A 27,257-nucleotide genomic window follows, 5' to 3' on the forward strand; every position below is an offset into this window, starting at 1 on the left:
CTCTCTCTGTTACATGTCTTTGTTTTACCTTGACCAGATTGTTTGTGTATTGGGCATCAGGCCTACGTGATCCCATGAAGCCCTTTCTCTAGTGGAGATGGTAAGCCCAACCAATATATTACCAGCATGGGTTGCTACCTCCCACCCCATCACGATGTGTTGCACAGTTTGTCACTATTTTTCCACTGACTTGATTGGATTATTCTTTCATGTTCAATGAAGAGATTATATATTTTTAACCTCTGTTCCTTTTTGTATTTAGGGTGACTGATAGGAAAAAGCCAGTCCTGTTCTATCCTAGTAAGTGACTGACTACGTTTTGACTGTAAACGATAGATTGCAGGAGTCTATATATATAATTTTTTCTTTTTTTCACTTGGGTTTCGATTGAAGAAGTCCAATTATTTAATAGGTCCTGAAGAAGCGTCGTAGGATCCTGTTGAGACCATATCAAGACGCGAAACATGTCGACCACATATTAAGGAATTTCGGATAATTACCGACTTCCTGCTTTGAATTTTCTTGTGTGAGTGTCTGAGCATTACCTCAATTTTCACTCCCTTGACATTTTTTTAATCTTGGCCATTTCCCAACATCAAAGAATAAATCACTTAGTGAGGGTCCTGAGCCAATCTTATCCTTTATTCCTGTACTTTCCTTCCCCACGGACCCATACTTGGCTCCGCGGCATCATCGGCAAAAACAAAAGATCTCCGGCAAAGAGCCCCCCCTTTTTTAGGGGGGAGCCCGTCAGACATTGCAGCGCCGGTCTGACGAGGAGCTGTCCGATGATGAAGCATGACACCAAGTACGGTGTGTGAGGACTCTTGCTCCTGATGATCAGGACTCCTTTACTTCCTCTCCCTATTCTTTTGGAACAGTGTATCATATTTTATTATCAAGTTCTTTGGAGGATATACACTGGACCATAAATCCTCCCATCCCCTCCTTTTTTGAAGTAGACTGTGGTACATGATCTAAGGGCTTGTAATGGTCGATTCCGATCAGACAGACCAGCAGCTCCAACCTATTTTAAGGGAAATTCCAGGTCACATATAGATTTTGTAATGGCTACCCGGATATATGGGACCAAATAACCGATTTTAAGATAGACCATAGGACGGAGAGTGATCATTTCCCCCTCCAACTATGGCTGGACTCTCAATCATTTATTATTAGATCCAAAGAAGAGACCTTATTAAATACCACGGTCGCGGAGCTAGAGGTAACCAATAACAGGCGTGCTCTAAGATGGCCATATATCCTGGGAACAGAAAAGACGCTGATAAATATTTACAATGTATTTACTGAGACGGTAGGAGACTTACAGTCAGCATTAGTGGGAACACATGGTGTCCTTGATTTACATCTTAAGCTGGTGGATGCACTAACTCCACTATTGAGTAAAATTTAAAAAAGATAGTAATAGGATAAGGAACCATTTTGAGACCGCGAACCCATGGTATAATAAAGATTGTCGAATAGCAAAATCAAGACTGATCCAGGCAGTAAAATCCGGGAACTGTTTGGATATAAAAAGCGGTAGACTAGCCTACAAAAACACTATGGCCCAAGCTAAAAAAGTATGGGATGAAAGTTTTTGGGAGGATCTCTTGAATGCAGCTAAGTTACGGGATCAGAGCATGTTCTGGAATTTAATCGCCAAGGGAAATAAGCAGGGTAGATCAACAAAGGATATTTTCCTAGATGAAAATACTTGGTGTGATCACTTCACTAAGCTCTATGCTAATAAAAAGGAGAGTGTGCCCTTCGGGGACTATGAGACAAACTTAGAAATGAGTATTGCTCCATTACCTTTTAGTTTAGAAGAAACTAATAAGGATTTATTAGCTGTGAAAATGGGCAAAGCCCCAGGCCCTGATAAAATTCCCGGCGATCTACTAAAATATGATGTGGATGTGTGGGGGCCTTATATAAATTACCTGAGTAATTCCATTGTGGCAGGCACACCGATCCCCGATTCATGGAAAGGGGCAGAAATCATAACAATCTTTAAAAAAGGTGATCGCTATGATCCAAGTAATTACCGCCCAATAAGTTTAATAGATATTTTACAAAAGATATATGCCAGACACATTTTAAATAGGCTTTTAGATTGGATTGAAGAGACTAAAATACTAACCAAATATCAGGCTGGTTTTAAAATAAAAATCAGTACGGTTGACCAGGTGTTTAGGTTTATGTGCATCTGTTGGAAGTATATAAACATAAGGAAGGGTAGTCTCTATGTGGCATTTGTGGATCTAAGGACCGCCTTTGATCTTGTTCCGCGCAATTTGTTGTGGATTACATTAAGGAACATGGCGGTCCCTGGGGAACTACTTAAAGAACTTATCAAGCTTCACACAGGGAACTATGCAAAAATTAGATGGGGAAAAGAAGGTGAAACCTCAAGGGCCATACCTGTAGATCGTGGTGTGCGCCAAGGTTGCGTGTTAGCACCTACACTCTTCTCATTATATGTTATTGATATTCCGAGCTATTTAAGGAATTGTGTACATGACTCCCCGAAGCTAGGTGGTGAGCCGGTTACGGCATTATTATTTGCCGATGATACCATCCTTATTTCTCAAACTCCGAGAGGTTTGCAAAATTTGGTGGATTCTTTCCAGAAGTATTGTGTGGGGAAGGGGCTAGAAATAAATCCTACCAAAACTAAGTATATGTCCATAAACCCCAAGAAATCCCTCAGGAATAATCTGTCCTTGGAGAATCAAAAACTGGAACAGGTAGGGAGCTATAATTATTTGGGGTTAATGCTGGATAGTAACCTGTCCTGGAAAGGACAGATGGATAAAAGCATCTTATCCCTTAAACAAAACTCAATGCCTATTTTAAAAGTGCACGGAGCTAGTTATTCACCGGCACTTGAAGTATATAAAGCAAAGGCCCAATCGGCCGCCCTTTATGGTGCTGAACTCTGGGGCTACTATTGTAACAATAACTTTGGAAAAACGGAAAACCACTTTGTACGAAGGCTACTTAAAATACCGACAAGAACTCCTCTAGTTCCTGTTTTTCTTGATATTAACCTTAAAAGAGCAGATTATCAAGCATTATTAAGACCACTGCTGTATTGGGTTAGGTTATGGGTAACCCTGGAGTTGAGTGATTACAAGAGTGGATTGACTGAATTAACTCAGTTAGATGGTCATATGAATACCCCTTGGTTAAAATATGTATCTAAGTGGTATGAGAGATTAGGTTTATCACACCTATGGGAAGCTCCTCAGAATATGACAATATGTACCAGGAAATATGTAAAGGACACCTTTTGGTCTTATGTCAACGGAGAGCTATTGCATAGTTCATCGATTGGTATTCTGACTTTGAATTTTTTGAACATAAAAGATACACCTAATTTCGAACAATTTTTGGATGAGATCGGTCCTCCACTGGCAAAAACACTATATCTACAGTTTAGGTATGGGTTCTTACAGACTAATGCATACATATGCAATTGGGGAGGGGTAAAAGGTTGTGAATTGTGCACTCTCTGTACTTTAGGGGCTAAAGAAGATGTTGTTCATCTACTCTTCTTTTGCCCAGTATACAAGAAACCAAGGGATTGTTGGATCAAACCTGTTTGTAAATATGTGGGGGTTAGATCCTACAAAGAAGCAGAGCGCATATTTCAGTCTAATACTTCACAATTAGTGGTGTTTGGCACGAGTAGATTTTTATTTAATGTGTACCTTATCAGAAAACGACTTGGTCACAAACTGTAATATTTTGTTAGGTGGCCCGCTCTTTCCCTTCCTTGTATAGGTATATGATGCACTGTTTCTTCGATCCAAGTTAATTAATTTTTTAGTTCTGGCTTTTAATTAATTTATAAATTGATATTTATATTTTTATATGCGGTATTGCTTAATCATGGAGACATCCATATATTTCTTGCCAACTGTATGTATTGTATCTTATATTTAATTGTGAAATGTATATATGTATGTTGTATTTATCTCTTGTCTTGACTTTTATGGCAATATTTGCCGAAATAAAGTTGAACGAACAAATGTTCTTTACAGTAGGGTAACTTGGTCAGCTGCATGTGTAGTTCCTTTGAGGAGGAACCAAGATGTATTTGGTTGGAGACTGGTGTCAGTAGTCTAATTTGTTTGGTGGGCTGTGTGTCTGAGCAAGAGATTGAGCGTATTCCATATTCATTGGAAGATTAAATGTCCTAATTGTTGTTTTCTTCTGAATCTCTTGCAAATGTTAAATTGTGGATTCAGTGATGAGCTAAATTTACAATGTTGTGCACCCTGTTCAAGGTTAGGAGCACGAGAGGAGAAATATTATCCTGAATGGAGGGGCTGTGCAGGGTTATAAGGCAAGTCTACAGCTTCAGAGGAAATACTGTTATGAGTTTGAGATATTGCATTAATTAACAAAGGCTAGTTCTCTGCTTGGGTATTGTAAGAGTGAATTGGAGTAGTCACAGGCGAGGTTTCAGTTAATTTGATTTTAATTTTAAAGGTCTGTTTGTGGGCCACAGACCCAATTATTTTTTAGGGGACCGTAGTGTCACTCTTTTTTTTAAGGGCAAATTCATAGATACCTAAGCAAAACTATTATTTGATTTTCTCTAGAACTTTCGTAATAATGGTGTCTTGCTTTCCTGGCCACACTTCAAACCCCTGGAGGTGTTGGGTGAACCATAGAGATAAAGGGAAATATGTGATTTATTTTTAATTCTAATGCTAGAATATGAAAAGGTTCAAGTATAGAGAGGATCCAATTGCAGTAGTTCTGATAACCTTCCAATCATTATTTTTGGTGGGGCGGATGGAGAACAGTACAAAAGGCAACAGATTTTTTTCCATTTCTATACAGTTAGGAAATAGAAGTAGATGGAGGCAGGAATAACGAGCGAGCCAGACATGAACTGTCTAGATAATATGGGTGACAGTGATGTTAGCAAGGCAGTTTGTGGAGCCAAAAACCAAGTCGAGCATTTCCTCAGTTCTATGAGTGTCACTGGGAACCAATTGAGCAAAAATACATCAAATAAGCGTTGAGAAATGTCTTTAGGTGTGTCCTTACTCTTAAAGTTCTAGTTGACATATTCTCCAATAGGGAAGTTGCCCACAGCGAAGCTGGTAACGATCTTCACAAGGCCGAAGGAAAGGAGGATTGACAATCAACCATTATCAAATATTGTTTATGAACAGAGGATATAGAAAAAATCTATGTTTTCACTATTGCCGGCATCAAAAATATGTTAAAGAAAAATCGCCATGACACCACTCCAGTTTTCTCAGAGCTGCCCAGTGCAGCTAATTATGTAACTAGAAACAGTGGCTTCTCAAATGTCAACATGGGGTCACTTTTTTAAGCAATGTTTTAATAAAGACTGAGATGCTTTAAAGCCACACCTTGACTGCTTGGCAGTCTGGGAGATTTTCGTCTCCTCCAGGCATTTTTTCTGTAATACACATAGGTCCAAGCTAGAAAATCTCAAAGCATGCATAACTGGAGAAGTGTCAAAATGAAAAAAGAAAAGATGCAACCTTCACTCCTGTGTTGCTTTTGTCCCAGGTGTGCTGAGACTGACTTGCCTTAGACAGGCCTGAAACGTAGACACACTAGTGAGCAATTTAAATGGACTCAGTAACAGGATTTGGGGGCCAAGTGAAGGGAACATTTCTCTCAGCCCTCTTTCTACCCCTAAGCCACCCTCAACTGGGAAATCTCTACACACCTCTCTTGCCGTACTTTCCAATTTAGCGTAGTGCAGAAAGTGACCCATTCCTATGCCGAAGATGTCCTGCACCTCCGGAAAGTTGAGAACAACTTCACCTGGATAGAGGTCACCAGACAGCCTCCTGCGCGTCACTGAGCCATAGACGTATCTGTTTCAGTTGCCTTAAAAGGCTTCCCAGTTTCCTGTCAAATGGTGCCCTACAAAGTACTTTCTTGACCACTGTTTTCCATATTGCAGCTGTGTATCTCACCAAATACGGGACGTGACGATCCGATCTGCCAACTTTCATCAATGTGTACCAAGTGTCATCCTCCAGCTTGTCGAGAAACAGTCTCTACTCCCAATTGTCAGGCTCCGCAAAGCACGTTGCAGCATTTTGCAAATGTGCTGCAAAACTATAGAATTGTATATCTGGGAGAGCCAGACCTCCATCCTCCACGTGGACTGGGAGGGCCACTCTCTTGTGCACTGCCATCAAGTAACCTCATGCCAAGGTAACAAAGGCCTTCTCCAGGTCTATTGATAAGAGCCAGTCCCCGATCATCATCCATGGTTTCAGGCATTACATGTGAGCCAACTGAAGTTGAACGCAGTACTATGGGCTGGCATAAACCTGTACTGGTCTTCATGTACCAGTCCCCAGATGACCCCTCCTATTCTTGTCAAGACTTTGCAAAGGATTTTAACATCCGAGCTAAGCAGTCAGTGGCTTGTATGAGGATGGGTCCACGAGGTTCCCCCCCAAGGTTTTAGCATGGGGCATATAATCTCCTCATGCATGGAAGGTCAGAGGATCCGGTTCGCTTGTGCCTCGTGGAAGATCTCTATCAGATTCTCCCTAAGTGCAGAGGAATAAGTCTGTAACAAGTCAATCGAAAAGCCATCCCTGCCAGGGGTCTTGGACTTGTTGAGGTCACTAAAGGCTTTTCCCAACTATTCTAAGGTAATTGGCCCCCCTAACTCCTGGGCAGAATCCGGCACCACGCTTGACAATCCCCCTGCAACAAGAAATTCCCCAACCGCCCCAGTGTGACCAATCGGCCCAGCACGATAAACAGATTGGAGATGCTCACTAATAGTATATAGGTTTCCCTCCGATTTGTCACCAGCATGCCACCTGGAGTATGAAGATGTAAAATAGGAGGAGCCTCCTATTCCTGCCAGGAGCCGACCACATTTGTCCCCCTTCTTATGCAATCGTTGCCAGTGGACCTTGATTCAACATTCATCTAGGGTATCCTATAGCCCCTGGACAGTACGCTGCATCACCTCAGCAGCCGCCTCCGCTGAGCCCACCTGCGTTTTATGCAGATTGGCCAAGCGCTGCTCCTTTTCCTTAATGTCTGCCGCCACTTGTCTCAGAGCACCACAGATGATCCCTATACATGCCCCTCTCATCGCCTTGTGGGCTTCCCACTCAGTAGCTCTGGTGGTTGTAGTCCCCCAGTTTGCTGCCAAATAATCAGTAAATGCTGTTGCCAAGGAATCCCTACACACCTCATCAGTCAGAAGATCAGCGGGCATGCACCAACTTTGAGCCCTGCGGGGATCATTGCCCCATTGTAGGCAAAGCAGAACCAGCGCATGCTCCGAAAGTAACCGTCTGAGGCGTCTAACCATGGTCAACCACGTCTGATCCACTCCAACCATCAACGGACGGTTCAGGCAGCTATAGGTATTGTGCATTGGGTAGTAACAAGTGTTCTAAAGGCCACCCGGGTGCAGTAAGCGCCACCCATCCAGAAAGTGTAGGTTTTACATGACCAGGACCAGATAGATAGTTATCAGTGGCTTAGTCCCCTGTTTTGGTGGGTGCCGATCTCGATTACAACTTAATATACGGTTGAGGTCTCCCGTCCAAATCACATTGGACCCCATGTAACCTGCCAATCCCCTCGTAGAAGTACCCCCCCCCCCCCTTCTCCTAGAAATGCCTGTCATCCAGATTTGGCACATAAGTGTTTAATATCGTGATGGCCCTACCATCTAGTGTACCTTGCAGCAGGAGGTAGCGACCCTCAGTGTCGGCCTCACTTGATGAAAGGGGACCCCGGGTGCAGTCCAAATAGCCACCACTAGTATAGGAAGAATAAGTTGCCGAAAATAGCTGCCCCTCCACTTCTTCCCTAGCTTCTGTGATTCACTACCCATAAGGTGAGTGTCCTGTAGGCAGGCTATCTGCACCTTGTTGCACTGTGCCGGAACGAATGCACTCTATACCTTTTTGGCATAGCGCTTCAATCCCCTGACATTCCGCATGAGAAAATTCAGACAGTCAGCCATTCCAAGAAACCCACACAGAGACCTGCGACTTGGAATTTCATGCGCACTGCAATTAGGTGAAGTGCGAATCAGACTAACAAACCCAACTTCCCCCACCACAGAAAAACAGTGAAACAACCAAATACCACACTACCTGTCCATCCATATCCATGCTGCCTAGACCCACAACCTAGACCCACAACCTAAGCCCACCACCATGGCCTACCACTACTTTGGAGAAGGCCCCCGAAACCCCAATCACAGTACATTGTCGTACCAATGATCAGCACTATAACAAAAACCAACATGTTAACAAAGTCAGTAGTCCAGCTCAGTTTTCCCAGCAGCCAGTTGCTGACCCGAACACACACACACACACACACCCCCTCACTCACCCCCCCAGAAGAAGAAAAAAAGGTGAAATGATTACTATCAGATTGTGGTTGTTACAATGTTCTGTAGAGTCACCCAACACCAAGGCAGCCTCTTGGGCAGACATATTGTGGTTGTTACAATGTTCTGTAGAGTCACCCAGCACCAAGGCAGCCTCTTGGTCAGACATATTCCCCTTTGGTCCAGCTGCACTTTCAGGGGAAGCCAGTTCCATGATGCCATCATCCTGAATGACGATCCTCGAGGGGCTCCCACTCCCAGGAGCCAAAGTCTCACCTGATACAGGTTCTTCATGTGAGCTTCAAATTGAGCTACGTGCCCCTCTGTCGTTTTGGGGTCCAGTGCGCCAGGGGCCCGCCCTGTCCCTTGGGACCTTATCAGATACCTCCAACCACCTCCAGACATCCCCTGACATATCAAAGAAGTGGGATTTGCCCTCCCACAGCACCCGCAACCTGGCAGAGTACAGTAGGATGTACCAGATGCCCAGGACTGCAGCTTGGCTTTAACCTTCAGGAAACTCTTCAGAGTCCCCTGCACCTTGTTGATGTAGTCTTGGTAGATGGAAATCTTGTGGTTCTGAAAATGGGCATTATCCATTTCCCTGGCTGCACGCAGGATACAGTCTGTCTGCAGGATATAGGTTATGATGGCCTGCAGACGGAGAAGAGATGGGGGGGCGCCACCAGCACAAAGTGTGCTCTCTCTGACAAAGAAGTGGGATAGCCCGCTCTGCTTCACCGTGTCTTGGATCGATTGTTCAACAAAGCTCTCTCTGGCTGCCCCATCAGCATGCTGCAGGAACACCAGCAAGCGGACAGTATTGCGTCAGGATCTCTCCTCTGCCCGCACCTCCAGAGCCCTTGTTTTGCATCTGCTTCCTGAGTGTAGCCACCTCCGATGAATCTCAGCAGTTGACCCTTTGGCATTGTGAACCTTATCCAAGAACTTTTGGATATTGTTGCGAAGGCAGTTCACTGCGTGCCGCCAATTCGATCTTTCGCTCCAGTGCTGCTCTGAAGCCCTGGATAGCAGCAAAGATCTCCGTCTGGGAGTGCTGATATCTGGTTCCCCACAAGTGCCACCATGACTTGCCTACCGCTGCAAGGAGGACTCCAGCATTACCTAGCGGGCCATGGCCTTACCCTGTTTATTTCTCTTCATGTGGAGGGCTGGAGGGATGTTGCAGTTCCGGGAACCACTGATTGCACTCTCCCCTTAAGGGCTAGAGCCCCATACAATGCCAGTGTCATTTTTATTCCAGGCGGCCACCAGCATTACATGCAGGGCCTAGTGACCTCAATGGGGTAAGGGCCACGCCATCCAAGTTCTTCAAGCCCCGTTGTTTCATGGGCACCCAGACCCCCAATTCCACCTTAGCCCCTGCAGCCTAGGAGCTTGATACGGGGCGGAAGCTCAGGTGGTCCGACAGCAAGGCCCAAGTCATGGAGGTGGAGGGCCGTGGAGAGTGTGAGAGTAACTGTCCACTGTTTTCCCCTGCAGGACGGGCCTGCAAGAGTGAAAGTGAGACTGGCTGGGTCTGGAGGCGCAACAATGCAGCAAGCGAATCCCCGGGTGCAGGGAGCCCCCGCCTTGCGGCCCGCTCCAACAAGCAACTTCACAAGCTGTCTGGTCCCAGCAGGGTCTAGTGTCTGACCTGGCCCACTTCAGGAAATAGGGTGATGAGACCTGAGTTGCCAGGAATCACCTCCAGCCCCACCCAAGAGTCTGCTGCAAGTTCTGCAGGCCGTCTCCAATGTCCGTAGACCCACCACACTCAGGAGCAGCCTGGCCAAGGGGCGCACAAAAACTCAGTCTAAGGGCTCAGGAGGGCACTCCTGATGTTTAAGAGCACCTATGGACCTTAAACGGCACTACAGATGGTAGGATTATTTAGGATCAGGCCAGGGCCGACCGTGAGCTTTCAGAGTCCCACTGTTCACCATCACCTTCTTTCAGGGGATGAATAAGATAGGATAACTCTCCTCACCTTGATAGGATTGCAATTGGAACAGGTCAAGACTGATTTGCATATAGCTGGATCCAAACTGAGGTGGCATGGTGTGCAAAATAAAGATGGACTAGGATTCCGGCCAAGTAATTACTAGTGGCTGAAATTAATTCAAGCATTCCATCCATAACCTTTTTGTATACTTAACTTAATATATCCTATGGCTCTTGCAATAAGGTGGACAGAAATCAGACACATTTGTGACAGAGAAACCGTCCGCCAAACTTTAAATCGGGCCCATAATCTTTACACTGTAGAGATGTAGATGGTCTCTTGTGCTGTTTTTATGTTTTTTTAGGCAAATCTTAGATAATTTAATTTTTACAGTCTACCTGATAAATAGTGAAGGTTCTCTCCTATTTCCATGGCCACTATCCAGAAAGTATATAATCTCTGCTATTTAGCCAGTAGCTTACCTAATAGCATTGCTTAATAGCAAAGAAATACTATTCACTTGGCTGCCAACTAAATAAACTCCACCTTTGTTTATTTATGAATTTGAGAAAATCCCTATTTAAGTGCTCCTAGTTTAGGCAAGGAGGTAAAATGTTTCTATCCAGGAGGGTGCCGGTAGTAGAAGCCAAGAAAAGACTTGCTGAAGATTAAGGTCTCCTTATCTTAAACCCTGCTTGTTTAGAATCTGTGGTAAAGTGAGCTTTTCGTGTAAAAAGGTAAGCAAAAATGTTTGTCTCTCTTCCCAGAATATGCATCATTCCTACTCTAGCATATCCTGCGTCATTTTAGTCTGTTCTCTCCCTTGCCCTCAAAATGTAACAAGCATTTGCAATGCAATGGGTCTTGCGTTTGCTCGAGTTAGAACTATTACCGTTGTAAATTCCTAACTGCACTTTTCTTGCACATAAATTGAAAATGAAAAGCAAAACAGTTGACCTAAACAAGCCAATACAAAGTGCCACAGCTGCTATGAGCATGAGCGCGAAGGAGAGACACAAAAGGAAAAACGTTTGTTGGCAGTTAAACGTACAGGCAAACGTGCAATTATCAAGTAACGGTGTTGATGGCCAAGGAGGGACAAAAATAAAGCTTTACCAATGATGGCAAAGGAATTTTGAAAGGCAAGCCCATGAATGCGTGATAGTGATGGGTGTGAGTTGGGCGTGGTTAAAACCCACAGATAGATTACAACACATCAGAGCGCTTGAGCGCTCGACCTAAAAATGTCAGTTGCAATACAAATGTTCCCACTGTACCACTGGCTTAGAGATGGGCATGTGTATGTTTTTTAACTAAAGTGAAGCTTAACTAGACATTCATGCCTATAGGTAAAAGACCCCCAGTGTGTTTATCATTGGGATCCGGCCCCCAACACCCTATACCAAAATATTCCCTCTCTTTAACCTTTGCCACTATGTCTTTGTTGGTTTGTTACTGGAGTTTGTGGTTCGGTGTACCCTCGCTGTATTGATCCTACAGTCATCTTTATCGTAATAGTTTTGTAATGTGTGAAGAACCTACTAATCTGAATCTGTTTCTATATTTTGTGCAGCTGCGCTCAGTGATGAAGAGGATACTTTGTGCATATTTAAACCTGCTGGTGAATTCTAAAAACGATTTGGCATTGGCTTTGATTCTCAATGTTCCTGACAGAGGCCTGGGACGAGACGCTTTCAGAGATCTAAGGCATGCAGCACGGAGCAAGCAGATGTCTCTCTTTCTGGTATTCTTTGTCTGTTTTTCAGAGACGATGCGTACAGAATGCAATAGATGACTTTTAACCTGTTGAATAGAGGTCCAGGAAGGGGCTTATCTAGGAGTAATTGGTGGTGCCATATAGCTCACTGCTCAGGGCTTCATGTGTGGAACTGCTGAACATGTTAAGATGGCTTGATTCTGAGAGTAAAAATTACGCTATGCTGTGTGTATTAAGTTTATTGTGAGTAATTAACAAAACACTTCACTTAAAGGTAGTGCTGATGCCAGTTACGTTGTTGAGAGAAAGTGGATAATTATTTGGGGTCGTTGTGAGACCTCACCAAGTAATAAGGTCACTATCCTGTGTCATGTCAAATTAGGTTACTTTATTTTAAACCTTAGCTCAGTCCTGGCTAACTGAGGCCCAAAGCAGTCCGGCTTAACGCAAAATAATCAAGTGTAAAGCATTTATCAGTACCAAAACAGCTAATAAGTAGAAAACAAAACAAATTTAAAAATCCCACTCCAGTTTATAAATATAGTATCAATTTTGAGCACATGGACACCAACACAAAAAAAAAATCAAATTGGTGAAATATGATTTTATTTGGAATTTCTGCTCCTCATAGCACCAACCATGCGTATCTGGTTGCTCTAGACTGGGTGAGAAAGTCAAAAATTAAGCTTGGCTGTGATGGAGCACTGTTCGGATACAGGGACCAGGTTCGGCCTGGTATAAAAGTTTACCTTCTAGAGTAGTCTTTCCTTTTTTTTTTTTTTTTTTTTTTTTCCTCTCAGGAGGAATTTTCTCATCAGCTGGGTAGGCTGCCGGCTGATTCTGACAGAGGGCTCGACAATGGCAGAGTACTCCTTGCTCCTCGTCCTGGTGAAATTCTCCACATTTGTATTTAGAAACTTTTCTGAGCTTTTTTCAACTGGGGAAAAACAGCAAGTTGAATCTGACCAGCGATGCAATGATGGCAGCTGCAGTTCGATGGCTGTCCTGTGATAGCCTCAAACTCTTTCTGAACCTTTTCCTCCACTTTTAAAATCTTTTGGGGGGTGCAGAGAGTACACTTTAACACCAACCAAGGGTCTGGGACCTTTTGGGCACCACTTGGTGAGTTAGGGCTTAATCTTACAGAATCCTCCAGCAGAGTACATGCCAAATCCAGTTGGAACTGCTCAGCTCAGTTCTTCTGTTGCAGGTTTCTTCCAGATTTTGTGCTCCTGAAACTTAAGAGGAGGCTATCCAACTCGCCCTTGCAGTCCACACTTCTCTCTAAGGTTCAAATAGAAGCAGGTCCAGCCGATGGGGTTTCTCCCAGGAGGCAAAACAGCAAGCTCAGCCCTTAGATCTGGTGCTTTGGTTCAGCAGGTACAGACCTTCTGTTTACCACAGGTCCAGCAGTGTTTTAAGTATGGTATGCCTGGCACTAACTTGTGGGTAGGAGGAGACTCCCTGATCAAAGGAGTAAAATTCCCACGGGCAACCCTATCCACTCTTAAATCAATTCCTAGGGGTTTGGCACCAAAAGGCCCCACAGTGAATCTCTCTGCCCAAATCCAAGATGGCAAAATCTTCCTTCTCAGAGTCAGAGTTGTAGGCAGACACCTGTGGCATGCCTAGGAAAACAAGTAAACTGCCCTGCAAAACCAGTTCTGGGTCGGGTCTCTTCTGGTAAAAGCCCCAGAGTCTTTGGGGCTTGGTGCCACTCTGGCTACTTATATATTACATTTGCCTGTCACAGGGGCTACCTCTTTGAAGCTTGTACAGTTGGTAGCCACAATACCCTGCACCCAAGGCCATCATGTCAGAAGAAGAGTAAACCTCTTCCCAGTCAAGGCCCTTTTCTTTCCTTTCCTGAGAGCAATTCATACCTTCAGCAGCCAGCCTGGTGACAGTTTGGGATTATCTCAGAAAGGGGCTACAAGAGACTTGAGACAGGAAAATGCCAACTTTTTTAAAAGTGACATTTTCAAAAAGTAATTTAAAATCGGACTTTACAATACAATTGGATTTTAAATTGCTATTAATTTAAGTCCGTGAATGATTGGTCTAGCTATTCCAAAACGACTTTGTACATTATAAGGTGTTATAATTTATCTTGGTGCTTTTCTACAGGATAACCAACTTTGCCACAGTAAAAAATGACTTTTGAGTTTCTTTTTTTCTGCCAGGGTGTGTACAAACTTAAGTACCTGTATCCTACTTTTTAAACACCATCAACCCTGCCTTATGCGTACGTAGGGCTTACCTGTGGGGCAACTTATTGGTATTAAAAAGGACAGTTCAAGCCTAGCTCGGGGGTTATTTTGGCAGGTCGAATTTGTAGTTTTAAAACTGCTGTGTGGGGCTGCAGGCCTAGAGTTATGTTTTCGATTTGTCACTGGACTGGTGGCACCATCAGAGCTGGATTCTACTAGTGACATCTAATTTACAGGCCCTGGTTACACATAGTACCGTTTACTAGGGCTTTTATATGGAAGTTACACAGGGCAATCGGATATCGGCCTATTGCACATGCACTGGACGTCAGCACCCCAGTGTTCAGTCGGTAAATCTGCACTAAATCTAGCAAAAAGTGGGGTTGATCCTACAAAAATAACATTTTCTCACCTTTGTTTCAAGCAAAGTCTGTCCAACATTGTATTTACGAAAGAGAAACCATAGCAGTTACATCATACTAGAGCAAATTATTACCCTTTAAGGTTTTGTGACCTGGGTCCTAAGTACTGTATTACACTGCATTATCTACGTTCAGGTGCTTAGTCTAGAAATACATGTGCTTCATTTGTTTGAGCCTTCCGGTTATTGTACCCAAGTGCCTTTCAGTGTGGAAATGGCATGTGAAATAGGTTTAAGTTGGCATTATTTCTGGCTGCAGCTGGTGTCTACTTAAAAGACTTGTATTTCAGTAACACCAAGAGGAGTACTTCTTCCCCGAAATAGCCAAATGATTGCACCACTCTAATTTCAGTTGGGGGTGAATAATGCACTCTTTCTCCTCAGTAATTTAGTCAGGGCCACTGAAGTTAGGAGAGAACCTAATTAGGAGTTGGCAAAATTATGCAACAAGAGAAGGCAAATTATGTGGTGTAATGCAGCACATTTTGTAATAGTATTACTTTCTTATTTTATAATTTCTAGGCAAATTAACACTGTCTAGGCAAAGGTTCCGCCTCACCAAATACAGCAATAAGCAACAGAAGATGGACCAGTCAGCCTTTGCCAAGGGCCTGACACTCAGTGGCAAGAAGTGTCACTGCAGCTTAAGTGGGGTAGTGTTAACACTAGAAATGTAGTTATTTATGAGTGTTCTGTCTTCAGCTCTGAAGATAAAAACCATTAAAAACAAAATCGGATAAACCAGTAACAGACGTGAGGAAGGAAAACTCAATTATAGTAAAGGTGGCCCAGCTGGAAAAAGGGAAAAAAATCTTTCTCGCTCTCTCTCGTCACAAGAAGGAATGGCCAAAAGGATGTGTACAAAAGTGAAAAGATTGATGGTGGGGAAAGAATAGGAACATTTGCCTCTGTGAGCGTAGGAAAGAATGGGAGATTGAAAGGGGGATGGATCCAGACCTGGATTGAAAGGGGGGTACGGAGGTTGCTGGACTGGATTTTTTTTTTTTTACACAAAGGTGAAATGAAGGCTGAAGAATGTTTGGAAGTGCGACAGGAAGGAATAATGAAAAAAGTATGTTGGATGGATAGAAGTGTAAAAAGATGGATGAAAGGCTTAAAGGCTGGAGAGATGAATAAGGGACAGACGAAAAGACCGCTTTTAGGGTTGGTAATGCTTATGCGCTTTGGTCACCCATTGAAGTTTGAGGTATGGATCCTCGGTCTTCTTGGCTCAGCACTAGAACCTTGCACCTATCCACTAGAACACAGCACCTCACCGTTCGTCCTCAGGCAGTCTGCTACTTAGTCCATGCCACCAGACCAAGTCAGACACCAGTCTTGAATCCCCAACTTTTAGGTCCTGAATGAATGGGGTACGCCAGAGCCCAGAGTCCCACCTTTTAGCCATCTGCCCAGACCTTTTGCCCCTTCCTTATTTCTGATATGTTCTAGCTGTCTTATTCTATCTCACAGTGGTGACTTCTGATACCGAGGCGTCGGCTTCCTCACTTCATATTCTATTTGAATTAGTCTGTCATTGTTTTTTCCTTCTTCTTGATCTGTGATGCATTTTGGGTTGAAGGCAACTTCATTGGTTAGCATTGGGCGCCCTGTGCTGTGTTGCCACTCTGCAACCAGCTGCCCATGTGCTGCTGAGGGTGTAAGTGTGGAGGTACTTTGTGGCCCTCCTTTGTACTTACCTCAACCCCCGGATATCGACCCCCTGACACAGCTTTACTCACTTGTGAGCAGCGCATCTTCGTTCACCTCAAGTCTCCTTTGGTTAACATTGGGCACCTTATCCCAAATTTGACCTCTGCACCCAGCCGCACCTATGCTGCTGCGGGTGCTGTCTCGGTGCTGATTTGAACCTTGCCTGGTGTTGACCTAAAACTCTGGAGACTGGATTTGTAAGTCGAGTACTTGCCTGCAAAACTGCATTCTTGTTTTCCTCCCATAGGTTAACATTGAAGACTCTGAAAAGTGCAGTGTTGATTTTTGAAACTGAAAAGTATTTTTAATTTAGAAACTGCTTACCTTATAACGAAGTTCTTTGGTTCAAACCATATTTAAAAGCAAATGTTACTTTTCTAATTTGATGTCTGATTTATTCTTTGAGTGTGTCTCATTTATTGCCGCTATGAGTACAACAAATGCTCAACACTACTCCTTGATAAGCCTAACTGCTCACCCACACTGCCACAAATAGTAGTAGGCCTATCTATTTCTGCCTCTGCCACAAATAGCAGTAGGCCTATCTATTTCTGCGTGTACTTCATTTTAGTGCACCATATAGAGAGCCACCTTCCTACGATAAGGAAAGATGTGTTTCAACATTCTCTGTAGAATATTTGAATTGCCTTAACAGGTGGTATCAATGAACAGTTTAAATCCATGGTCCCTCCTAATTTTTTACTTTTCCTGATATTACTCAAGGGGCTTCAAGTTCCGTGGGACATAGTGTTGTGGACTGGTGGTTGTGCCATTGTCCTCTGGCTACAATGTCTGGTTTTGCGGAATTGTTTAAGACTGTTTCTCAAAAACATCAGGTTGACACGTTTAGAACCCTGAGACTCCCAATTGTATGATGATCGGAGTGTTGTCTGAATAAGGATGGAATGTGAGGTTAGAGTTTCCGATCATGTCTGTCGGCTGCGAAAGGCAGATTTTGATTGATACTTCTAACTGCATATACCTCGCAAATATTCACGAGGCATCGGACTAGATCCAGACAACTTCTAAAACATTACCCCTGTGTGCTGGTAGGTGGCACCGTGTGACTCAGTGCCAACTTTGAACTGCTGAGAAATGACTGAGCCCCATATAAGCATCACCCATGTGTGTCCGTTTCTTTTTGTGCCTCTCGACTGTCATACGGAGTGCTACTCTTTTCATGTCACCCTAAATTTGTACCTGTTTTTTGTTGTTGTTTTTTTTCCCTCCACTCAATGTTTCCAGTGTGCAATGGAAATATCCTCTCCTAAAATGATAGGGTTTAAATCTTGAATGAACTGTTGTAAACAATTGTCTGTGATGGTTCCCGCATGAGGTGTGCTGCTGGTGATGCGGGTCAGAGCATGACTTCCAGACCTGCGACTCATGGTCAGATGAAACCAAAGGCCCTACAAAAATGTGAAGCTCTATCACAAAACACTGCAAGACTCAACACTGTTCCCAGTTGAAGTCTAGAGCGAGGTTCCAGTCCCAAAGCTGTTCCCACAGCAGATCATCATCGCAGTTGAAATCTTCATGTAAGTCAAAGAAAAAGCACAAGTCCAAGCAGGAATCTGCCCTTCCTGCCATTCTCCTTCTCCATAGAAGGCACAAGGGCACACCAGGCCTTCTGGGCTTGCTTCCAAATTATTGAGCCGATTCAGAGCCTGGTCCTAGTGTGCCCTGCTTTTCCGAGTCCATCAGCAACGTTGCAGCAAATAGAGGCCATGCTGAATTTGAAAAAAATGAAATGCTTCCAGCTCACTCTGCTGATACTTTGGGCACCAAGGATTGACAAGTACCTCCAGCCTAGCTGCATCTGTGCCCCTTGAACATTCTTCAGGTTCTGTGACAACTTCAAATCTGGTGTCCGACTCGGAACCAAACTCGTCTCAGCTGAGGCACTGCCCTGAACCTGTTGTGGTACCGCATATTGGCAATCCTTAACACACAACTGCATAGTAAGGGTAGCATCTCAAACACAGACACTACATCAATTTTGTGACCCTGACTCTGATCAGTCATCCTTTTAGATGATGTTGATGTATTTGTGCCACAATATAACAAAGGGAACTGATATGTATCCCTACAGGATGCCTATGGTCTGGACATCTCCCTAGACACTGGGTTAGTCTCTCCTGGTCCGGTCACTGCAGAGAGTGCATCATTTGCAGTAGTGATCAAAAGCGCCGAAGACTTACTTGACTGGCAGCTCCCTAATATGGAGGTCAAAACTAATGTGCTTTCAGAGGTCCTTCACTCTGGCAGGGCTCCTATCAAAACGTCTTCTGCGTTTCAATGAAGCCCCTACAGATATTCTGTTTGGTACTTGGGCAAAACCATGTCCTGCCCCTCTGGTCAACAGAGAAGTTGCTGATTGCCCCACACAAGCTCCAGGTGACCCTGATGCTCTCGCACAGCATACAAATCCAGAGAGCTTGGTGGTTGTTTTTTCCACAAAACAGATCAACCCTGACTCCTTTCCTATGATACTCCTGACTGCAAATTCAAATGTATGGAGGCATTTGGCAAGCGCATGTTTACCTTCACCAGCTTTACCCTGCCTACTTGGCAGCTACACCCATATGCTATGGGACATGGTCAGTCAGATCTTACTGCCTTTAGCCCAAACTACTCAAGAAAGCAGAGATGTGGTTACATTTGTTCTCTGACCTGGCCTGAACAGAACCAATTGCTTGGGTTGGGCAATTGGCACAAGTGTGCTGCTTTGGCGCCACACTCCATTGGGGCCACAGGCTTTTTGGGGGGTTGTCCAGACATTTTTGATGAATATGCCATTTAATGGCTTTTGCCTCTTTAGTGAAGGCGTATTCAACTCTTAATCTTGGCTCCCTGATATACATTGCTTTAAAAAAAAAAATTGTTGTCCAGAGAATTTCATTTGTGATTTGTGTTTTTGGATCATTAGAGAAGTATTTTAGCTTTGGTAGATATGAGACAGTGCCTCTTTTGACATGGTTAGCCTCCCCGCCCCCACTTTATGCCTGGTATTTGTTGTTAGTGCCCAGGGCCCCTGAAGGAGAGGGTGTGGTGGAAAGGAAGAATGTCGCGCTCAAAAATATGCCCAGAAACAAAATTGACATGGATGGACAGTTTGCTGATTGCTCTCCTGAGCATGAGAAATACTCCTGATGCAAAAGCGAAATTGAGCCCCAACAAAATAATTACAGGGCAAACAATGGCAGCCTGGGTGGGGTTCCAGAAAAAAGAAATGGTAACTGCCACGTCAAATGAACTGATGAGAGACTATTGTTTTACCTCAACTTAAACGCCTTGCTTCTGTGAAGCAGATGAAGGAGGCCTTTCAAGAGCCCCTTGCAAGGTAGTGTGCTTACAGCCAGGTGTCTGGGTGTTGATTTGCAGTTTCCAGAGGCCCAACTGTTTCAAGTCCCTGTGGAAAGGCCCTGAGCAAAGCCTGCTGGCTACACAGACTGCTGTCAAATACACCAACAAGAATTAGATTCGCGTATCCCATCTGAAGAGGGTGCCACCAGATGTGATGCTGCCACTGTCTACCACGACTACAGCAGAGGAAGTTAAACAGCACCCACAACCCATCAGCAACAATAAAGCGACAAACAACCTGATCACAGAAGAAGAACATCTAAGAGATTTGGAGGAAATCTTTGGGCTAATATCTGAAGAACTAACGAGTAAAGTAGTTGCTGCTCTTGCTCGGTCTGAACAAGAAGTAGCTATCTACTCTTACAATGAACAGGTACTTACTTGGTCTACACATACTGCTGCCGGACTAAGGACATTAGAGATTGAAGAAAGTGATGAATAGTACCAGGTGAAATAGTAAGTGCATTTGGGATCAACCCCGACCATAGCACGTATCTACATATTGACTAAAATCGGGCATAGTATGAAATAGCAAAAAAGGAGACCAGCCTGGTAGTACTTCTCAAATAGGATTCCTGTGAGTGCCTGTGCCACTCTAGCTACATTGTTGCAAGCCAGCCATCAGCCAGTAACATTTGCATTGAACCACTCAGGGCAAGTTGTGGTACGTCCCTGCTAGTACCTCTGCAGGTCATTATTGTGGCCTGGAGCAATCCCTGCCAAGATTGAAAATGGGACATGGAGCAGGGCCAGGGACAACAGCTGTGCTGGCTACAATAAAAGGAACTGACTAGGAAAATGTCAAAGTGTTCTGCATATTGTTTTTGCTCTAGTAACTGCAGTAGCAATTTTTGCCACTTTTATGTGTGAAATGTATTATCCACATGTACAGAGCACAGAAGGGTCAGACTCGCATGCCATCATCCAAAGGAGTGTCATGAGAACGTCGCTATCATAAGGAAATTAATGTCTGAAATTGTTGGAAATGTTTGACAATACCAGCAACTTTTGAAAAAGAAATGCCTTTTTTTGCACCTACCTTTGACATACAATGGTTCATCTGTCATTATATATGCAATGGTCATTACTTGGGCCCCAAGAAGAGAGCAGGTTGACCTACAGAAGAGCTACAGGTCACAGATAAATATGTTGGGGTGTAAGTTACTAGCAGAGGGCACTTGTAGACGGAGAGGAGAACTACTATTATGTCCCAAAAAAAATCTAGGGATTTCCTTTTCTGACAGAACAGTACAGAGGTAAAGGGCACTTACACTCTACATCTTAGGTTGTAGGCCAACACTACAGGAGCACTTTGCATACATGCCAATGGATCACAAACAGTAGTGGGAAATAGTTTGTGCAACACCACATTTTCACTTTCCAATGCCTCCTGGCTTAGTATACCATTGTATGCAGGGGATGAAACCTATTGGATATTTGGACTAAAGGCCTACTCTTGGTTGGCCCCCATACTGGGCAGGTACTCATTTCCTTGGGGTAGTGTTTCCCTACATCAGGCACCACCCTAAAGAACAGGTCTACAAGCATAAGTTACACAATAGCCTGGCAAGAAGGAGAAGGGAGGTGGACCAGACAAATGCGTCAGCCCAGGTGGCAGGGGATGTGGTGCCGGGCTTGTTTTCTACAGCGGGGATAATTATTAAATCCAGAAGACTGACAGTTAGGTCGCCTATTGAAAGCAACAATAAATGAGGCAACTAGTGCTTTAGAGAACATCACAGTACGGATGGTGGCTATGATACAGATTCTGATCCAAAATCTCGCTGAGAGCAGAGGAGTCTGTAGCATGATCCACACAGAATGCTGTAAATTTATACCCAATAGTGCCCCAAATGTTTATAAGGCTATAGAAAACTTGCATGACATCAGAGTTCATGGAACGTGGCTTTACTGAGTAAACAATATGGGACTACATCTCCTCATTGTTTGGGTCATGGGGATTGATGATTCTTAAAAGGATGATAATAGTAATAGCAAGCCTACTTTTGCTATGCTGCTGTGTACAGGTTTTCTCCGCTTTATTAAGCGCTTGTTCCGCATCTTTGTGCCTCCCTGCGGCACAAACCAGATAACATTGCCATGACCAGTGCCATGTTAATGCAAGATGCGGTCATTGAAGAACTGTGTAAAATAGAGATTAAGTAGTGGTGGTGTTTGTGCTTGAACAAAGGTTCAAAGGGTGAATTTGTAAAAGCCCAAAATTTAAACACAGAAACTTGAACCATTGTCCAAGCATTTAGCAAAAAGAATTTCCAATCTTGCTTCTAGAATGATCTCTGCAACATGCTCATGTTCCCAAAAAAGAAAAAAAAGTGAGCACTTGAGGTAAATTTGAGGTTTTTCGCTTCTTGCTTGTTATTTATAAAAAGCAGGTGCAGTGCATGAGCTGCCTTATCTATATGCAACCCTAGGCCTTGAACCTTTGTGGAACTGAGAGAAATAATTTGTTATTTTGCAATGAAAAAAAAGACGTTTGACTGTAAAACAGTGGTTTTAAGTTTGATAAAAGTGGCATGTGCTTGAACATTATACCTCATAAAATGTGTAACAAGGACATGTCCTTTAGAGGATGTTAGGCTGCTTACACAAGGAATGCTGTTTTTGCCTCAAACGAAGGCCTTGAAACTAAGATAAGGGACAAGCACAGGCCCCTTGAGATGTCTTTTGTGATAAATGACTGATAAATGTAGTTTTCTTTAAAGTATAACTATCTTTTCTTTGAAATCGAGATCCTTCAGCTGTATATAGATGATGAATTAGCATTTGTAATGCAAACCAATGAGTCTTTAAACCTATATAAAAGGTGCATCCCAACTCAAGAGTGAAACACACCCACAGTTCGCTACTGGGTGTTTTCCTTCCTGGGCTTAAGCAAATAAACCTTTGCTTCCTTTTAATCACCATGACTGTGTATTGACTGTTCATTTCTTTTCAGATATTTGTCTTTTACAGTTCCCATCAGCAGGCCCCAGGCACCATTTCTTGTTCACAGTAGGCCAGAAGCATTTTCAGTTTGCCATGCTCCCTTTTGGCGTTCAACAGAGCCCCTTGGGTGGTAACGAAAGTGATGGTAATGGTCGCTCTATACCTTTGGAAATATGGTGTTCCGGTTTCCCCTATTTTGATGACTGGTTTTTGAAGGCAAGCTTGCCCTAGGAAGTCTTAGATCACCTCCAGATGCCGAAAACCTTCTAAAATCATTGGCGTTCACTATCAGTGTGCCAAAGTCACACCTGAGTCCTTCACTGGTTCTTGAGTAATCAGTGCCATCTTCGTTGCAATCCTGTGCCTTTCCCCTGGGTGCAGATTTCAGGATTTTCGGGCCATGATCCTGATGTTTCAGCTAAGGTCCTGGATCTTATTGAGTGGTTCTCAGGCTTCTGGTCTTTCTGGCCTTATTTCATGCTGGTTAACTCTGCCAAGTGGCATTTGTCGATGAGCTCTTAGGGCATGGAAAGCTTGTGACAGAGATTGATGTTGGCACGCTTGGATGGCACTTGTATGTGGCTCTGTTCGTCATTTCTGGAGATGAACGAAGTCTGAGTCGCATGGTGATACCTAACAGGGTGCAGGAGTATTGCTTTAGTATTTTTCTCGATCAAGTCTGACACGAAGGGAAAATTCTCAAGGTGAAGAATTTGGGGTGATATAGAGTATCTACTAGAAAGAGCATTATTTGAAGGTTAAGTAACTTGTTTGATTAAATAGAAGCTAGGGAAAAATTTAGCCCTTTGGGATGCCGAAGTAAGGGCTATGTGGATAGAGTTGAAAGGGGGCATAGTTACCAAACTTTGCCTTCCCTTAAGGTAGCAAGAGATCCACTTATTGTCCAGTGTGTGCTTATTTTTGGAGTGTAAGTAGCTATGTCTAATAGTGAACAGTACTGAAATCTGCTAGAAGTAACAATGCAGCCATGCCATTTTTGACTCATCACTAAGCTTAGGCTGCCCAAGATAGTTAGTAATGCTGACTCCCTATCTCTGCCACTACAGAATCTAGATTGTTGATCCAAAGGTAAATTATACACTTCGACATTGTAAGCGGGCTAGTTAAAGACAACCGTTTGAATTGGTTTACTCAGGAATGGACAGTTGGACATAGGATTTAAATTGACAGGATTGAATCGGTTGAGATGCAGTTTTTTTAGGAGTCTTGGTGGGAATGATCACTGATTTAGGGAGCTGTTCAAGGTATGCTTTGTCCCAGGTTCAGCAGATATATTCAGGAGGATGGTTTTACAATTTTTGCAGGAGACTAGTTGGTTGCGATCCAATACAGTTGCTTGTTTTGATCAGCTCAATTAGTGCTATTTTAGAAAAGCGTTTGGTGGGAATGGATTATTTAAATATATTTGATTACAATGAGCCTCTCCTTTTTGTGAGTGTAATGTAGATTTTCCTAGTATTTTATGAAGGAAAGTCTTAATTTTATTAAAGACACGGAGGTGAGTATTATGCAGTAGTCTTTTCTTTATTTTTAATAGCAGCTCCAGTCAAGATCAACTACAAATCCCATAAGGCAAACGACAAGTAGCCAATGGGAAAACAACAGTAGTTCATAACAATGCACCAATCACCTTCGTGTCCATGGAATAATACCCATCCTGACTGAAAACAGCCCTCTTTTCTTGTGCGATACTCAATGAGAAGTAAACAATGGTATAATAACGCAAAAAATAGAACACGCCAAACAGAGCGAGAAAACTTCTTGTAGATAGAACAAAAGTCTCTGAAGGAAAACCGGCAGGTTCTGACGATCAGTCTCTTGATAATCCTTGAAAGGCGACAACGAAGTAGACCCTGTACCAAAAAAGTCTCCGCTAAGAGGTTTGCTGTGTTGGAGTAGAAGCTAAAAAGGGAGGGTAACAAAACACAAAGTTAGAGTCTGTAGCGGCGGGATAATACTCGCCTCCGTGTCTTTAATAAAATTAAGACTTTCCTTCATAAAATACTAGGAAAATCTACATTTTATGACAAGACCGGAGGCTCCTATTATGCAATTTCAAAGCGATTCAATCACATTTAAAGAAGCATGTTGAATTGGTTTACAATAAAATACTTTGAATACATTATCGTTAGACCAGTCAGCCGACCTGAGAATATCCTCTAAACGAGAACCGGCCCAAAAAGCTTTGGATGCCATGGCTCCTCTAGCTGAATGCGCTCCAAAAGCAGAGGTATCAATACCAGCTAACGACATAATCCAACGGGCCAAAGTAGGAGAGGACACAGGATTGTAAGGTTTCCTAAAAGAGATCAACAATTGGGTAGAAGAGGAATTCCACAGATTGGCTGTCCGTTGCTCATGAACTTTTAAACATTGACCCACACAAAGCTTGGGATGATCGGGGAAAAAAGGGATAAAAAACTGAAGAAAGGTTAGTTTTGGTACGTCTCGCCACATTAAACAGAACTCCGGAGGGAGTAAAATAGCGAGCAGTAACATCGAGAGCTCTAACATCAGATAACCGTTTAAAAGATACCAAACATAAAAGCATAGCTAACTTAGCCGACAACTGCTTTAAAGATAACACAGGATTGTCAGGCCAAGATACAAATAATCTTAGTACTGTATTGACATCCCATAAAAAACTGTAATTAGGTTTCGGCGGATTAGAAAACTTTACTCCCTTTAACAGATGACAAACCAACGGGTGTTCACCAATAGGCTTCCCTTGGAAGTAATCATGAGCCGAAGAAATCGCAGACCTATATAAATTAATAGTACGAAAGGACTTACCTTTACTGGCTTCCGACGCCAGAAAATTGACCATCAGAGATACATCCGCTGTAGTGGGATCAACTTGTCTTCCGAAACACCAGCAACACCAGAGAGACCAAGCTGATCTATAAGCCTTCTTTGTCCCAGGAGCTGTAGCCCGGTAAATGAAGGCTGCAGCTTCTGCCGAAATTGAAACGCTAGATCGGGATTCCCCGAAATTTTCCAGGCTGATAAGATCAGGGACTCTTGAAGCACTAGACTGTGTCGGAGGCCTTGATGATTGGTCAGGAGGTCTGGGAAGGAGGGTATCAGCATCGGAGATTCGATTGACAGTTCCAGGAGGTAAGGGAACCAAACCTGGGAGTGCCAATAGGGGACTATGAGGACTAAAGAGGCTTGTTGACGTCTGACTTGAGCCAGAACTCTGGGAATCAAGATAAAAGGAGGAAAGGCGTAAGTGAGGGAAGACGACCAATCCTGAATAAACGCATCGAAGGCTAGAGCTAGAGGGTCTGGAAGCCAACTGAAAAATTGAGGTTTAACCGTGAAGCAAAGAGATCTATGTGGAAGGGACCCCATTTGAGTACCAGGGCGTTGAACACCTGTAAGTTGAGCATCCAATCGCTGGAATCCCGAAAGAAACTGGAGTACCAGTCCGCCACCAGATTGAGATTGCCTGGCAGATATTTGGCCTGAACCGAGATTTTGTTTTGAAGACAGAACTCCCAAAACCCTTTCGCTAATTCCGCGAAAGGTTTGGATTTTGTGCCTCCTAGCCGATTGATGTAGCGCACCGCTGAAATGTTGTCCATTCTGAGCAGAACCGAACAAGAAATCCTGTCTCTTGCGAGGCTCCTGATTGCAAAGGAGCCTGCAAGCATCTCTAAACAGTTTATGTGCAATTTTGACTCCTCTAGAGACCATGAACCTCAAGTCGAGATTGCACCACACCGGGCTCCCCAACCCGACAGACTTGCATCTGACTCTAATACAAGATCTGGGGCTGATGCAAAGATAGTTCTGCCGTTCCAGGCGTCTAAATGGTCTATCCACCACTGGAGTTCTGCACGTTAATCTTGGTCTAGAGCTATAACGTCTGAATAAGCTAGACCTTTTTGAATATGCTGAATCTTTAGTCTTTGTAATGCTCGATAATGCAGAGGCCCTGGAAAAATCGCTTGAATTGAGGACGAAAGCCGACCCACAATCCTTGCTAGAGATCTGAGGGATATATAAGAACTGCGAAGAATCAGGAGAATCTCGGATTTGATCTTTGATGACGGTAGGAGGAGCGTAGCAGATACGGAATCCACTAAAAAGCCTAGAAACTCTATTTGTTGAACTGGATCTAAAGAAGATTTCTCGTAATTTACGATAAAGCCCAGATCCTCTAACAGAGCGCAAGCAAGACGAACTTGAGACAGTAGCAAGGTTCGACTCTGGCTCATGATTAAAATGTCGTCCAAGTAAATCACCAGACGGATGCCTCGAGCTCTGAGAAAAGCCTCCACTGGCCTCATTAATTTTGTGAAGCACCATGGGGCGGAGGAAAGGCCGAAGGGAAGAGAGGTGAAACGAAAGTACTGACCTGCCCAGTAAAATTGGAGAAACTTCTGCGAAACAGGATTAATGGGAACCGACAGATGAGCATCCTGAAGATCCAATCTTAACAACCAGTCGCCTCGAAGAAGAGTATCTCTGAGATGAAGAATGGTCTCCATCTTGAAATGCCGATAAAGAACAAACTGATTGAACTGTTT

At 43.6% G+C, this 27,257-nt stretch overlaps 1 protein-coding gene across 1 annotated transcript in view; it reads left to right on the plus strand.

Moving 5' to 3' along the window:
• PARPBP (PARP1 binding protein) overlaps nt 1–27,257 on the plus strand; it is a 133,261-nt gene that overhangs the window by 28,868 nt on the left and 77,136 nt on the right. Inside the window, exon 5 of the mRNA XM_069228978.1 lies at nt 11,902–12,072. Within this exon, the coding sequence (XP_069085079.1) occupies nt 11,902–12,072 (171 nt within the window). The remainder of the gene's footprint in view (nt 1–11,901; nt 12,073–27,257) is intronic.

This window comes from Pleurodeles waltl, chromosome 4_1 (assembly GCF_031143425.1).
Source record: "Pleurodeles waltl isolate 20211129_DDA chromosome 4_1, aPleWal1.hap1.20221129, whole genome shotgun sequence".
NCBI classification, from domain to species: Eukaryota; Metazoa; Chordata; class Amphibia; order Caudata; family Salamandridae; genus Pleurodeles; species Pleurodeles waltl.